The sequence below is a fragment of the Harpia harpyja genome, chromosome 14, assembly GCF_026419915.1.
Source record: "Harpia harpyja isolate bHarHar1 chromosome 14, bHarHar1 primary haplotype, whole genome shotgun sequence".
Lineage (NCBI taxonomy): Eukaryota > Metazoa > Chordata > Aves > Accipitriformes > Accipitridae > Harpia > Harpia harpyja.
Genome location: NC_068953.1, coordinates 22,386,830 through 22,402,298, shown reverse-complemented (window position 1 = coordinate 22,402,298; position 15,469 = coordinate 22,386,830). Strand labels below are relative to the sequence as shown.

The following is a 15,469-nucleotide window of genomic DNA, read 5'->3' as shown; positions in this document are numbered from 1 at the left end:
TTAGTGTCCTAACTGGGGAATATGTTTGGAATTGATTCCTACCTTTCCTGTTCTAAGAAAGCGTAAAGGTATATATGCTGAATAAACAAAAATACCTGAGAATTGTCCCAAACCAAATGATTATTCTTGGGGAGGAAAATGGTGTTAACTCTTCACAGTTTGTAAAGCTGAGGGGTGTACTTGGTGCCTTTCTAGATGAACAGCAACACCTGTCCTTTGTATATTGACAGTAAATCTTTCCAAACTTGAAGCTGATTGATTTCATGCAACTTTCTCCACCTCGGATAAAAGTTGGTACGCTGCAGTTACTAATAACCACTACCTGTGTACCTGGGACTTGCATTAAATAGTTGAGCGAAATCCTGGTGTGTTTTCTAGCATCTTCTGTGCTGCATTTCTGAAAGGCAGGTGGTGTGAGAGGGTACATCCATGGTGCAACCCTCATGTGAACTTCAGAGGTGAGAGGCAGGCTGGGGTCCCCCTGAAGTTCGGGACTGAGTTTTGTAGGGGATAGCAAGTAACATGCAGTGGATACGTTGTTCTTCTAGTTTCTTCTGGCCCGTGTCTGTTGCAGTTGCTGTTGCACTTCCTAAATGCCCTGGTGTGGGAATGGTTACTGCTACAGAAGCTGGAGGGCTGAACAAACCCTTGCATCTGTATCCAGCTCTTGCCTTCTCTAGCACTAAAACATCACTTTTGGGGGGAGAAAAAGGTTGGGGTGGGTTAGATCTCAGCCTGTTTTCTGTTCAGAGAGGTGGAAGTCTGAGGTCTGAAATGGTGGGGTTTTTGCTCAGCGGCCACCTTACAGAGGCAGAGTGCTCTGCAGCGTGTGCTGCAGCCTTCGCAGAGCAGAACACCCTCGTTTTACGTGGCAGCCATTTTATGAAGATGTAGTTACACACGAAAGAAGAGGATTTGGGGGGCGGGGGGAGGAGGGAAACGAAGAGGTTAAACAAAAATTGCCCTCCCTGGCTGCCGATGACAGCCGAGGGCATCCCTTTCCCGTTTCGGTGGTGCTCGGGAAGCCCCCGTTCCCTGTGAAAGGAGAGGGGAAGGCTGCACTGCCTGGCATTTTGGTGCGGGTCCAGTTGAGTCACAAAATGGCTGTTCCTTTGTGCCGCATAGCTGACAGACATACTGCATTGCACTGTGTGTACTCTAAAAACAGCAGGAAGTTGCTGGTGGGGAGTTCAAAGGCCATCTTGTGCTCGCTGGGGACGGCGATTGGCTGCGCTCGCCTGGTAACAGGCGGCGGCGGCTGGCGCGGAGGCAGAGCTGTGCCTGCGCGTGATGGCTGCGCACGCCGCGCCGCCTCTCCCACGCCTGCCCCGGGCTCTGCTGGGCTGTACTGGGAGCGTGGCCCTGGAGCGGGTGGCCGCCGCTGCCTTCCCTCGCTTCCTCTCATCTGGCGGGCGCGGGCCTTTATTTTACTTTTTTTTTTTTTTTTTTAATAGTGCAGGCTATTTTGAGAAGCAAGTGACTTGAAAAGGAGCAGGGTTATTTTTGGTGCGGGTTTTTGCTTTTTTTTTTTTTCTTTTAACTTCAAAAGGAATTGCAGAATATAGTAGTATTCCTGGAACATCTGGCCTTTTTTTATAGCATTATGGCTTTCAGCATCCTTAAATCACTAAAGCTCACTGTTGATTTCAGTGTGCATTTTGCAACAGATTTTTTTTTTTTGAGCCGAGTGGAAACATTAAACACATTTCTTAAACTGCTTTTAACTATGGGTTTCAGCTTTTCATCCAGGCTGACGAGTTTATTTTTTAGCTGTTGCGGCCATCGTGTATATACAGGGTCTTTCAGTTTCATTTGCACTGCTGGATTCTTTAACAAGGATTTTTTTTTATTTCCTCCCTTTTTAAGCTTTAACCCTTTACGAAACTGTCCGGAGGCTTTTTTGGAAAGGGAAAAGGCTTGGTCAGTGCAGGAGACAAAAGGAATAATGTGCAAGGAATTCATATGAATAATGATGTAATGTGCAGCACAAAGGAGATTGTTCTTGTTTTGCTTTGTTACTTCTGTTTCACATTACCCTCTGGAAGGAAGCAGTCTCATCTAATTACGAATGCACAATTCTGAGACTTTCAACTTCTCTGTTTCCTGTTTTGTGATTGCTGCCAGGAATGGATACAATACATACAGTGCTATAAAAAAGGTTCACCAACTGCAAGAAGCTACATTTAGCTGAAATTTAATCTCTTCTGGATTGTTCTTTTTAGTGAAACATCTTAAGATAATTAATCAAATTTTATGTAGTCTCTAAATGCATAACTGTTTTACTGAATAAAAATGGGAAAACAGGATTAAAGAGCTCACCTGGGTAATTCTGTAACCCTGCAAAAATGCTTCTGTGGCACACGGTGTGTGCTGCTGCCAGGACATTGCTATGCTTGTGTGCACGTGCATGCATGCATGCTCCCACGCTGCTCCTGCCTAAATTTACTAGTGCCTTCAGCCAAGAGAAGTTGATGTGGCTGAGATTGTAGATTAGAGCCTGTTCCGCTTTCTGTTGGGTTGATATTTCACCTGCTGTACTTTGAGGGCAACAGTTGCCCTTATCTGTACGTTCCCCCATTTCCTATATGAGCTGAAGCTGAACTCTCCCACGGCTCAGGGAGAAATAATGTCGTGTTGCAGTGCCACAGGGTCATACCCCGACCGCTTATAGGGGATGGCACTTCTGAGAACACAGGATCTCACGTGTGTGTCTTGGGAGCAGCGTGGCTGGCTGCATTTGGGCTACAATAACCGCATTTGCATTAACACAAACATTTCCACTGTTAACTTTGTGTTAGAGCTTTGAGAGGGCTCAGAGGGAAGGCCAGGGAGGCAGTGATGATTAATTTTAATCTTTCCAACTCGGTATAGGGAGAAACCACTTCCCATCTTTGTTTTCATGTTTCACCCCTCAGAAAGGTGTTCATATGATTAGCAGGTTATTGAGTTGCCAAGTCTGTCTCTGAGGAATTTTTATACTGACATGTCTCTCTATTCAGGCTTATCACTGCTAGTTTTAAGGAGCAGATGAGGGTACCAGTGGCAGATGCAGTGAGACCAGCTGCGTGGTTAAGTACCTGGGACTGTGAGCAGGAGTGTAGGGACTGAACTGAAGCTTCTGGTGCCGTGCCTTGCTTCTTTTGAACTTGAGACAGCTAAAGTAAACCTATTTTGGGTGGGTTTGGCAGCTTATGCTGAAATTGCATCCCTGATACATAACCTGGAAGTGTGTTATATCCACTGTGTCTTGTTTCGTGTTGCAGACAACAGTTCCAGCAGGAATTGCAATGTTAAATTAGGCTCAAATTCTGAAGATGGAGAAGTGCTTCTAAATCTCCCATTGCCCCTAGCTGAAATCCAGCTCTGGAAGGTGGTGACAATGGATGGGGAAAGATTCTGTTCTGCATTATCTCTCCTCTCCTTCAAGGAAAACAAATACAAACAGAAAGGCATTGGGGGAGGAGGTGGCCTGGATTACCATAATTAGATATAAGTAGCCTTGTAGAAAAGGATGTACTGTTCTACTGACATGGTGTCTTACCTGTATTTTTCTGGTATGTTTTTATTAAAAGATGTGTGCTGAAATGCCATTTGAAGATGCTCTTTCAACAGGTGGTGGTGTGCTTGTAGAATCTGCCTTTTTATCCTGTAAAGGATCCTTGAAATCAAAGCAAAAAAGACTAGATGAAAAATTCACACCTAGTGACTTGCAATGAAGCTTTTGTAAGTCTGTCATGCTGTTAATGCTTCCTTTTTCTTGGAGCAAGGAGTGTCTTGTGGATATAATAAGAAGCAAAATGTTCATGAGCCTTTCCAAAAGTGCAGTAGCTCTTACTACATCACTGCTTGTAAATTATAATATATGTATAGCTTGCTTTATATTTACCTGTGGGCTGAGATAATCTATGCTGTAGTATATGTGTTTTTCTGGCCTTGACTTCCAATGTTAAAAAAATAAAAAGTTTGAAACAGTGATCTCAGATTCCCTTCTGGTATTGTGCTGGTAATGCTCGCGTGGCGTTTCATCTTGGCAGGGTTTCTGTGGAGTATGTTTGCCAAGTGCCTGGTGCTTCACAGACGGGATGCTGAACACTTCATTGCTCACGAACCTTTACCCTGGCTATGAACAAGTGTGTTGCAATGTCAAGAATCCACTGACTCCAAACACCTGGCTCCTTAGGAAAAAGTTGTGTTGTAATTATTTGTTTCTTGCAAGTTTTATTGCTAGGTATAGATGACTTAATGGAATTGCTAATATATTAATTATAGGAGTCATTTGCATCTCTTTCATGAGGAGGAACCTCTGCTGTTAACTACAGAGTTGTCACCAGTTGAGAGCTTTGAATGCCATGTGCTCTCTGTAGAAGGGAGGCTTACTGATGAGCCTTAAATCTCGTGGTTAAAAACAGCTTTTAACAGTCACTTGGAATAAAACCCTCAGGCCAGGTCAGGCTCCCCTCTTCTGAACTGCAGATCACTTGGAACCAGAAAGGAATTTGTGCACCTTCATGTTCTTGTTAATGATTTTGGGTCCTAAATGTCCGTATTACTGCATTTCTTTAATCTGTTAGGTCTTAAAGGAAGTTTGCAAATGTTAAGGGAGAAAAAACAGCCACCCTTTCTCTACTAATTTAAACCAAAATTGTGTGTTCGCACTCTAATGCCCCCCCCCCCCCCCCCCCGCGGCATCTACTTGTCCTTTGCAAAAAGTCGGATGCTGCCTGTGTGCAGAGTTCCCTTTGTGCTGCCACTGAGCTTTAGCCTGGCTGTCCCCTGCTGTGACAAAGCAGAAGCTGTGGCTGGAATGGCAGAGGGGCACAGGGATTTAACCCCTCCCTGCCTGCCGCCGGCCTTGCGGGAAGGTGTGTACCTCTGGGTGTTGGGAGGGTCTCAGCGGTGGGTGCTGCCAGGAGCCAGCCCGGGTCCTGCGGTGGGTGCTGGATGTGGAGCTGCCTTCCCGGGGAGGGAGAGGTGGGCCCTTTTCCAAACCCTGAGAACTGAAATTGTCCTTCCCTTTCTGTGTAGGGGAGGGGAAGGATGCTGCCTTTGGAGATTCTCAATGGTGTTCCTTAATCAAGCAGACAGGTTTTGACTCCTTTTGTCACTGTGCTATTTTGTTTTTTTCTTTTCTTTTTTTCTTTTCCCACTAAACATCCCAAGCGTTTTCAGCCTCTGGCTCAAAGATCAGAGAGCAAGAGAGCCAGCTCTCCTAATCGTGAATGAACTGCTCATTTTGCTTGCTTGTGCAAGCATAATGTGGTGTCTTTGTAGTGGAGGGAAAAAAAAAACCAAAAAAAAACCCCCCCAAAACCACTTTTGGAAAATACTTGTCATTCAGGATAACCCAACGTGCTTTACCGGGAGCTGCAGCAGAGCAGTGAGGGGTATATTTAGCTCATTGTGTGCTCAGGATTGCTTTGCCTTTGGCGTTTGGGAGTCCTGTGCTGGGGCAAGTAGCAGTGGCCAAAATGTGTGTGAAGATTTCCCTCTGCCTCCTCCCCTTCCCCTTCTTTGAGCCAGGCTGGAAACCTGCACAACCCGATTCAGATGGTCATTTAGATAGGATACCTGCTGAGTGCATAATCCCTCAGTTGTTACAGTAGCACCATGGCCCTATTGTGCCTAGTGCTGTGTAAGTATAATTAACACCCTACCTCTGCAAGCAAGGTTTGCAGGCACATGTGGAAGAACTGTGTTATTTCCCATGGTAACTCTTCTCACTTGCCTATTTAAGAAAAAAGGCTGCTGGTCACAAAACGAGCTTGGGGAATTTTTTTTTTTTTTTTTGAAGGACATGTTGGTTATTTGGCAGGGGCAGCCCTGTAACCTGGGGAATGTTTGTTGTGCCCCTTGAAAGCCTGCCCCGAGTTGGCCAAATTATATTGTCAGTATACAAAGTTGTTTGAGACTTGCTTCTAAACAGTATGAAAAGGCTGGCTGTGTTTTTAGTATATTCTAGTTTAAGTTCCTACTTTGAGACAGATCATTGTTAGAAATACATACCATGCATGGGTATGGATAGTAGAGTAGCAGGAATATTTTTCTTCCCTTCCCCCCATTTCCACTTTTGCCTGCAGAAAATAAGTTGGGAAAAGCTCTTACACCGACCGGCCCTTCTCAATGTTTATCACTCAGAAAATCTTTGCCTTGGGAGAAAGGCAAGCACCAATCACTCTTTTTAATAGACTTTTAGAATAAAATAAAGGGAACTCAGAAAGCTAGGAATGAATTTATCTTTAGTATCACAATCTGAGTGTCGTTTGCTTAGCTCTCCTGCAAGCTCCGTGTGCTGTCTGTATGGCCTTGGCTACACTTACTATAGTATTTGCTCATGTTTTTTTCCCCAAGGCAAGGGATAGATCCTATGAAGTTCTCAGTCCTCTGTGGTCCACATATTATCCCCTCTTTATCGGATGATCTATGGCCAGAATCAGTCCCGTGTTTCCCTTTTGTTTAGCCTAGAGGTGAAATTTAATGTGGCTTGGTGCTTTTTTACAGCTACTGTGTGACTTGGGTACATGCATCACCATTAACTGATGGTGCTTGTTTTAATTTGCAACGTATGTAGGCATTTCGTATATGTTCATATATAGTAATAGGGAACATCACATTTATAGATCAAATATTCAAAGGAAATGTTTAACAGCAACGTGGTATCCAGCTGAGTCAGCGTATTAGCATCTTCTGTGGTTTGTTGCTGTCCCTTTGTGTATACAACAGTTTGTGTGTAGGTCACTTTAGGAAGACACGTGTGTTTAAATAGCTTTAAATTGGTGGCCTTCACGGGATTTGCTGATCTGTGTTTTGGAGTAAATCTCCCTTTTCTCCTCTGCAGCTCATCTGGGCTGCCAAATGTAGTATAATTCCACTATCCCTGGTTCCTGTAAAGGCTTGGTCCTGATCTTACTTGCTAAGCCGGCAGAGACCTATTTTGCAGTTTCTCTGGGCTAGTCTTCTGATGTGTTACCAAGTTCAAGTGGCTCATGGAGGAGTCCAGCGGCCCAGTCAGTGCTGGCAGAGGAAGAACAAGGTGAGTACTGGGAACACGGGCTGTGGAGTGAGGATGGGTGGGAGAGGGGAGGGGCTGTCTCCCGGCTACCTGCCTTTGGCCTTTTGGTGGCAGGAAGCCGAGATGGGGTTGGACACCTGGCTGTCAGTTATCCACAGGACACATGAAGCTGTGTCCAACAACGCATAAGGGTTAAGCGTATGTTTGCCGGAGGGGAACAATAAACTTGGTTTCTGATATTATCCAGCCCCTGATGTTATCCAGCCTTGAGAGTTTGTGCCAAGGACCTTCTTGAGCCTGCACGGTGTGGTTTTGCTGGTGCCGAGTCCCTGTTGAGCTTGCGAAGCCCAGCGGAACATTACTGTTTGGATTCAAACTTGTTTAGATTCAAAATGTTCACAACAATTCTTAAAGCTAGGAGGAGCTTGGCTTGTGGGAGGGTCTTGGGTCATTAATCCTCCTTTATCCCCCTGGCTGAATTCAACTTCTGTTCATCAAAAGCCAAATTTTAAAGTCTGGGGCAGAACGGTCTTAGAGCCATTCCCTTGTCAGCTCTTGGAAATGCGTATTGGGTCATTTTTTCAGCTTGTCTTGCACCTTCTGGAAATATATATACTGTTTGTACTTGTTGAGAGCTTATAAAAGGTTTTGTTGCTGTTAGCAATGATGATCCCCTATAAAATGAAGTCATAAGTGAAATATTAAACACCAAGGCTGCAGGCTTCAGGCATGCTCTAATTGCCTTGTAAACTTAGATGCCTGATTGTAAAGGGTCTTATCGCTGCTGTTCAGCTACTTATTTCTTGGAAGGAATGTGTCCTTCTTGGTAAGGGATGATTTGGTTTTCTTCTTCCTCAAGCCAAGAGCAGGCTCTTAATTAAAACAGAATTATAGCCTGAAGTATTTCTTAGAAACCAGGGGAACGTATTTGGCTGAGTGTTAGCAGATCTCAATTTTTATAGGAGTTTCTCACTTCAAGAGAGTTACCAACAGTCCAGCTGTAGCTTTCTTGATGTTCATGGGTGTTTCTCTGCCGAATTTAGTGAAGGTTGGACTGGTTGAATCATGACTTTTGCGACAATTAATTATAGCTTATCCCCCACTTACAGTTTAATTGAAAGTAGGTCTTGTTTGGATGTTAACTTAGGGGGATTAAAGCAGGGCATATTCCAAAAATAGCTTCTGAAAAGAGGACTTAAATCTCCAGTTGTGTACAGTGTAAGGCCTGACTTGACATACAATGTTGCTAATCCTTCATACTCTGTTGGCAGGTAGAAATGCTTCCTGATTGTCTCGGTGTTAGAAACCGAGGATTCTTTTATGGAATTAGCCTTTTCAGTTCTCTTTTTTTTTATTCTATCAATGTAGAAATAAAGACAAGCACATATCCTTTTGCCTTTATAACAGGTTGTTTATTAAAAAAGAATTATTTGCAACAACCTTCAAAAGGACATACCACTTCTCATCTACGTTTCTTTCCTTAGCAGGGCAAGCACATGCATACTTGTACATGCAGATGTGAATGTCATCTATCTGTCACTAGAGAAGCCGCCCTCTTTTCAGATGACACCATTCACATCTTGAAAAAAAAATTATAGTGTCCAGATAATGTTGTGGATAAAGCACATGAATTGCAGCTATTGATGTGCAGAAAGGCTGTGTCCCTGTGTCCTTGAAATAAAGTTTAGGGCCTTGAGAAACAAAGAGCTCCAGAGTGGGAGGAGGCCAGTAATTACAGTTCTGCCTTTAAACAAATACTGCCAAAGCTGTCTGGCCTCAGTCTAGCCTGGGTTGTTATAATTTCTTCCAGCTATTGCTAATAAATCTGATTGAAGAAAAGTGTCTTCCTCTTTCATGTGTCCCCGTGGAACATGGGATGCCAACATGACTCAACCAGAGCCTGATGTTCCCACTTTGCATCGTGACAGTAGAGGTTTGGATGCCTCCGGATCCCATTCTTTCGCGGAGGTCGAGCCTCCGTCCCTGCAGGAGGCTCTGCGGGACGGTGTCCTGCCGAGCCCTGCCCGTGGAAACTGGCTGTCCCCAGAGCTTCTGGAGCATCGTTTCCTTGAGTGGTGTGGCAATGCTTCCTAATAAAATTCCCTTGGTTTTCTTGAAAAAGTCCTGAAACTCTGAAAATTCTCCAGCGCAAAAGTTTCATCACTCACTCTAAGTAGACTCAGTTGCAAAGCCATGTGTTTGAGTGGGACGTTGGGAGCAGATGTCAGCAGATCTGTGAACGTGCTCAACGAGAAACGGTGCGGAGGGCGGCAGGCGAGCAGGGAGAGACGCGGTGGATGGTGCTGGTGATGGGGTGTAGCAGGAGAGCACAGCGATGGAGGGCTGTGGTAGAGAAGAGGGGACTGGAAGTTGCAGAAAACGTAGAGGAAGGGACAGGTGGTGGCAGGGTGTAGCGAGACGGCTGTGTGTGGGGCTGTGCCTTTGGTTGTCGTGAATAGGGGTAGGACAGGCGGGAGCGAGCGGGTGGCCTGGAAGGATGGTAGTTCAACTTGATTTTCCAGCCCTGCTAGGAGGAAGAGATGCGATGCCCCCGTCTCCTTCGAAACCAAGCTGGGACGATGCAACCAGCAACCATCGGTGACGGTTCATCCTCCCGTCTTTGCCGAAAAGGCTCTATTTCTGTTACTTCAGCCTCAGAAATTCTCACTCCACGCTGTCTCTTTTTCCCCTGCGCGTGCTACCCTCTTCCATTTCAGGACTTGCGAACAGACCCAGAGCAGCGGCCGCCACCGCCACGGAATCGCAAGATGGTGGAAGAGGGATGGCTGTAAAATGGCGGCTGGGAGCCTGGCTGCGCGCCCTGCGCCGAAGGGATTTCTGGAGCAGGTTCCCGCGGCGCTCGGCTGCTGCCCTCTGCCCGCTCCCTGGGAGATGGCAGCCGGGATCTGAGCTGCTGATGCATGAGCTGCTGGGGGCCAGCCCCCTTAGGTTTCACAGATACCTGAAGAATTTTTATCTGAGTGGAAAACTTACTTCCGTGGTGTGTGTAAATGAGCCCTGTTTGCATGTGGATATACCTATGAATAGTAGCTGACTCTAGCGATCCCCTCTCTGTAGCGTGTATTGATTTCTGTAGACCTGTATGTAATTGTACACGTGCTTTTGCTTTTTTGTCTTTCTTGAACTGTGCCTTCGGTGTATCTTGTTAATTCTGTAGTTTTGTACAAAAGGAGGAAAAATTAAACATCTGGGTTCCCTCTGCAAAGTTTTCCTGACTCTTCTTTTCATGATGTTCTATCTGCAGCATGCCCTTAAATACTACACAAGCATCCAGCTGCAGCTCAGGAGCTGCCTTGGAAAGAGATGCTCCTTGTTCAAAAAGTTTGCAGTCTTGTTACTGCTGCGCTGCATTTTGGTTTGTGACAGAGTGGGATTTGTAATGCTGCCATACTAGCATGTATGTTGTATGTCGTAATGAGTTTTCTGTTTTCTTTAATTGGATTTTAAATTAAAAATAGATGTTGGAGGGATCGGGCAAAGGTATTTGAGTATTTTGGCCACCTAAAATAGTTTGGCCTCTCATTGATTTCCTTTGTTCAGGAGCCTGTATTTGAGTGAATGTTCTGTATATTAACCCATTTTAATGCAAAGGGAAAAAAAAAAAGAGGAATACACCTATCTGATGTTTTGCTCTCCCATTATTAGCTACTTGAGAAATGCAGGCTGCACAGCATTGGTGTAATACTTTAAACAGGAATTGCCCCAGCCACATGCCTGTAAAAGCTCCTTTCTGCTGCTCTGTTGCTGAATTTATTCTTTCTGCAAGAAACGTGGTATTTACTATGATATATAGTATTATGCATGCAGTATTTGGTGCTGGCCTCTTTCAGAAATTGGATGTCAGATTTTTGAACCACTGGCCATACTAGGGTGTAGTGGAGAGCCATGCCGGAGCAGCTGCTTATCTTTAATACAGCTGGATGGTCTCTGGACACTCCAGCTCCTGATATACCTTATTCTTGCTTGCTCTGAGCGAGCCAGATCCTCTCTGGAGGACCTGTGCTGGTGGTACTGTTAATGCTTCTCTTCATGTTACCACCACTCTTTTTGTTTTGGCTGATGAGCAGGAGGTACTGTACATTGATTTGGAGCCTGCAGTCTTGCCCGTGTGTTCAGTGCTTCTCCTGGGAAGGAATTACACCTGCTTCAATGCGCCTGTTTGGGACCACACGGTTCACACTTGGATTTAGGCTGTTCCAAGCCTATCGTAGCTTGGAGATGGCTCTGGTTTTCTCGCTGCGTATTTCAAAGCTGTGACAGTGCAGTTAAAATGTAATCTCTTCTTTCTCTACCATCAGTCACTCGGCATCCGAAGAAGCCTCTGGCTCTGACTCTGCAAGCCAGTCTGAAAGCGAGCAGGGCAGCGAGCAGGGCAGCGAGTCAAACAGCAGCTCGGAGTCCTCTGAAAGTCAGTCTGAATCCGAAAGTGAATCAACAGGTTCGAAATCCCAGCAGACCCCTCCTGAAACCAAAGAAAAACCGGCCTCTAAGAAGGAAAGGATAGCAGATGTTAAAAAGGTATTGCCCCCACTGCTCTGCATAGCTGTGTTACCCTTGTGCCCAACATGAAAGGGCAGACAGCAGGACCTTAATGAAGCTCTCTTCAACTTCCCTGCCACTTTGCACATTGACCAAACAGCCTTCGACCCCTGGTGTCCCCAAGTCACTCATTGGCTGTTTGGTCTGTGTGCTTGTGCCCTGCTGGTGTCATCCTTGTGAGCAGGAGCTTGTGTGTTTGATGGAACAACCCTTTGGGCACCAGATAGATAATGATGGGGCTGACTGGTGCGAATGAGGGCAGGTGCCTGTCATCAATACATGACCCTGTCATTTCATCCTCTCCCTCCATCTTTCCACTCCTCTCTCCTGTCTGTCCTCTCTGTCCTCTGCCTCAGAAGTAGTAAAGCTTCCCCATGTGATACATAATCAGGAGAATGCTTGTCTAGGATTTGGGCCACTTTGGTTTGTTTCCATCATTGTCTTCCTTTTTGAAAAAAGTAAAGAAAAAAAAAAAGGAGGAGGAAAAAGCAATTTAACTTTTAATATTTAAATTGTCCAGGACAGTGGTTCTTTGTTGTTGTTTTTTTTCTGCAGCTTCCCAGCTAGCCCCTAGCAATACCCCCTCAAGTAGCTGGGTTTGCCCTCCACCTGTTGCTGCACAGGGATTGCAGGTGTCTAATGCATGTGGTGTCCCTCTGGTTAGCGAGCACCCTCTCCAGTGCAGAAGCTGTGCCTTGGGTACCTGCTTTACCTGAGGGATGGAGGCACCTGAGTAACACAGTGTAGTGTGAGGTGAGAGAGAGGAACCCAAATACCCATTTGGAGACAGGAACCTGGTGAACTGAGTTTACTTGGAGGGAGGAAAATCAGGTTAGGTCAGTTATTTTTTGTTTGTTGTGGTGTGTAACTATCATGTTCTTCTTGTTTGCACTTTGTACAGCTTGCTCATGAGAGTGAGTTTTATGGAGAAAGTGGCTATGTATGTAAAGACTGAGAAGGAAGGGTAGTGCTTTCAGCCTGCGCTCCCCACGTACCTGCAAGGGAGAAGTTAAGGATTTTGTTACCAGCTTCTCCCTCTCACAAATCTCTAGGCTGCCTGCTCAGGTCGTGGCTAGATCTCCTGTGTTCAGACTGGCAAGGAAGGATGCGTTTATAAGGCAGTTGTGGTAACACAATATTCAAATTTATGTTTTATTGTTGGTAAATGGGGATTAAAGGAAGTTTTTCTCTTCCTCTGTGGGCTTCTAAGAGCATGTCCCTGACAATAAACATTAAAATTATCGTATGAGGGAGTGCATCCATACACAGGGTGATAATTAACATGGATGAAACATGAAAGGTCAGGGCACCCTCTAATAAGAAAGCCTCTCCCTTCCTTAATTTCTCTGTTAATGGGTGTTTTCCTTAGCTAGGTCTAACCTAGGCATGTTGATACCTGTTCCCCTTGAATAACCAATGCAATTAATTATTATATTATTGTTTATTTTGTATTTCTGTCTAGATACACCCATGAAGGTGAGGTTAATTTGCATTAGGTGCTATACAGATTTGTCATGGGAATTGATCATCCAAAAACTGTGCCATTTAAAAGATGAAAAGACAAGTTCTTCAAACAGTTCAGGGAGTATTTTGAGTTTTTCTTTCATGTGAATTTATCTCTCTGTACCTGCATGCCCAACAGATATACACCTTTGCAATCTGTCCATTGCAGTGTTATCCCATTACTCTTTTAACAGTAGCAGAAAAATTGCCAGGCTGCAGCCTTGTATTCATCACGCTCTTAATCCCAAGTTGCTGCTGCATCTCGCAGTGTATTTTGATTTCCTTTTCCTGCCAGTGGCTTGCAGAGACATTTGAGGACTGGAGGGAAAGAGAAGCAGAAGAAGAATGAATAGGTTTAGAAAACTGTGAGAGGATAAGCTTTGCTGAGAGAGAGGGATTGTTGATGTAGGTGTTTGAGAGGCATGTTGGTGGTTTGTATCTGCCCTGTAAGTCTTCTGGTGTCCTGTGTCACCAACACAGCTCTGCATTCATATCCCTCAGGGCATCAGTTCTTCTCTCCCCCTTCTCCTCCTGTCCATCCAGCAAGAACAAATGCATGCTGTTATACACAGTGTATTAAACTGTTTAGGGCCTGGTTACAGCAAATAGAGCACAACCATTCCCAGTAGTCAGCTCTGCACATCCACATGTCCCACACTGCCAAACCGCATTCGCATCAGTGCATTCAGGAGAAGAACCAGCAGCACCACCGCCTTGCCTTGCCTTGCCAAACGACAGGGTGCCCTGGTCCATTTGCCATCCAGGCTGGGCCACAGAATTCACTTTTGAAGTTGCTGCTGCTGCTGTCTCGTCACTGGGCTCATCAGGCAGCTGGTGGGATTTTCCCTACAGAAAGGAATTGTGGTAGAAGCTGTTAGTGACAGTGAATTGTCCTTTTGAGTTGATAGGTCCATTCATTCCACGTGCAAGGTGTTGCCTCCTTATCTTCAGCACCATTGCTTGCAGGGGGGCTGGCTATCTCAACACTCTGTCCTTCAGCCTGAATGAGCTGGAGAGTAATTCATACCCTGGTGGAAAGATGGACCACTGTAAAGATAATGCTGAGATAAAACATGTTGCTTTAGAGTGCTACCAAATACCCCCAAATAATCAGAATCCTTTTCAGCCAGTTTTTTAAAGTGTCCATCTACTGGTTGCTGATTCCCTAATGGTTTTATGTCAATTTTTTTTAAAAACATTCACCATCGAACTTCTAAAATGTCAGAAATAATTGGGGTGAAGCAGGCCTTCTGATGGTCTGTTTATTTTGCAGATGTGGGAAGAATATCCTGATGTTTATGGGGTTAGGAGGTCAAACCGAAGCAGACAAGAACCATCGCGATTTAATATAAAAGATGAGGTAAGGAAAAAAAAAAAAAAAAAGAATGAGGGATTACTGAACATATAAAACCAGCCAAGCCCAAAAAGCAAAGACAGGTCTCATCTGCATTGCCTTACAAGCACCAAGTCCTAGCTTGGTGCATGGATGTTGGAGCTCACAGTTAAGGTCCCAGTCCTGCAGTTGGATCCACTTCGCTTGAGACCTCTGGAGTCAGCGGGACACTGTGTGGGCTGAGGTCTGCATGCACTGATCTGATTGCTGGAATGGGGTGTAATGCAAGTCATGCTCTGCTGTAGAAACGTCCTGGAGAGAATGAGTCCGTGTTAAAAAAAAAAAAAAACAAACCCAAAACAAAACACAACACAAATCCAACCAGGAATAAAGGAAACTTCCCAGAAACAACTCATAACAACAAAACAGTCATTGTTGCCCATCCTGGAATGGATCACGCTGAGAAATGCATTTGTGTGTGTTCAGCTTTATGAACTATCACTTTTCTTTGGTTGAATATTGGGGAGTCTTTTATGTTTCAGTTGGAGGTGACAGTGGTCTGAGCCTGGCAGACAAACCTTCTAATTGTTCCTTTTTCAGAACATTGGGTTTTTTTCTGAACATGTAGGAGTTAGCTGCTGCCTTCATTTGCATCTAACAGGCTTTCTGCACAGAGTTTTTCATCTGCAGGTCTTCAGGAAGGTTGAGTAGCTATAGCAGAGGGGGAAGAAAACCAGGGAGAGGCATAGAACTAGGTACAAAAATAGGCAGTTAGGACTCTGAAGATAAGCAGCCAGATTTTCAGCAGAGCGGGAGCCCAGTGGTGCTTTCTGATGGTCAGGCTATTTGTGCTTCACCACTGAAATGCGCGTTTTGATGCTTGAGGGGTCCAAGTCGTGTGGCAAACGCAGGTCTCTGGCTCCTTGTTCTGGTGCGTTATTGTTGAGCCTTGCGGCACCCCCAGTGCCACCATCTGCTCCCCCCCCCCCAGACTCCTATGCTGGGTGTCCCGCATAGCAGCAGGTTAGGAAGGGGCTTGGGGCATATCATTGATTTAGCTTTTG

General features: G+C 45.2%; 1 protein-coding gene across 14 annotated transcripts in view; it reads left to right on the top strand.

The window, feature by feature from the left end:
- Positions 1–15,469, top strand: part of CHD2 (chromodomain helicase DNA binding protein 2) — a 91,401-nt gene that overhangs the window by 37,399 nt on the left and 38,533 nt on the right. For 10 of the 14 annotated variants that reach the window (XM_052807869.1, XM_052807870.1, XM_052807873.1 and 7 more), the window contains 2 exons: positions 11,329–11,548; positions 14,346–14,432. In XM_052807869.1, the coding sequence (XP_052663829.1) occupies positions 11,329–11,548; positions 14,346–14,432 (307 nt within the window). Of the gene's footprint in view, positions 1–6,458; positions 7,031–11,328; positions 11,549–14,345; positions 14,433–15,469 lie in introns of those variants that run through there. The other 4 variants (XM_052807874.1, XM_052807876.1, XM_052807878.1 and 1 more) reach the window with 4 other exon arrangements.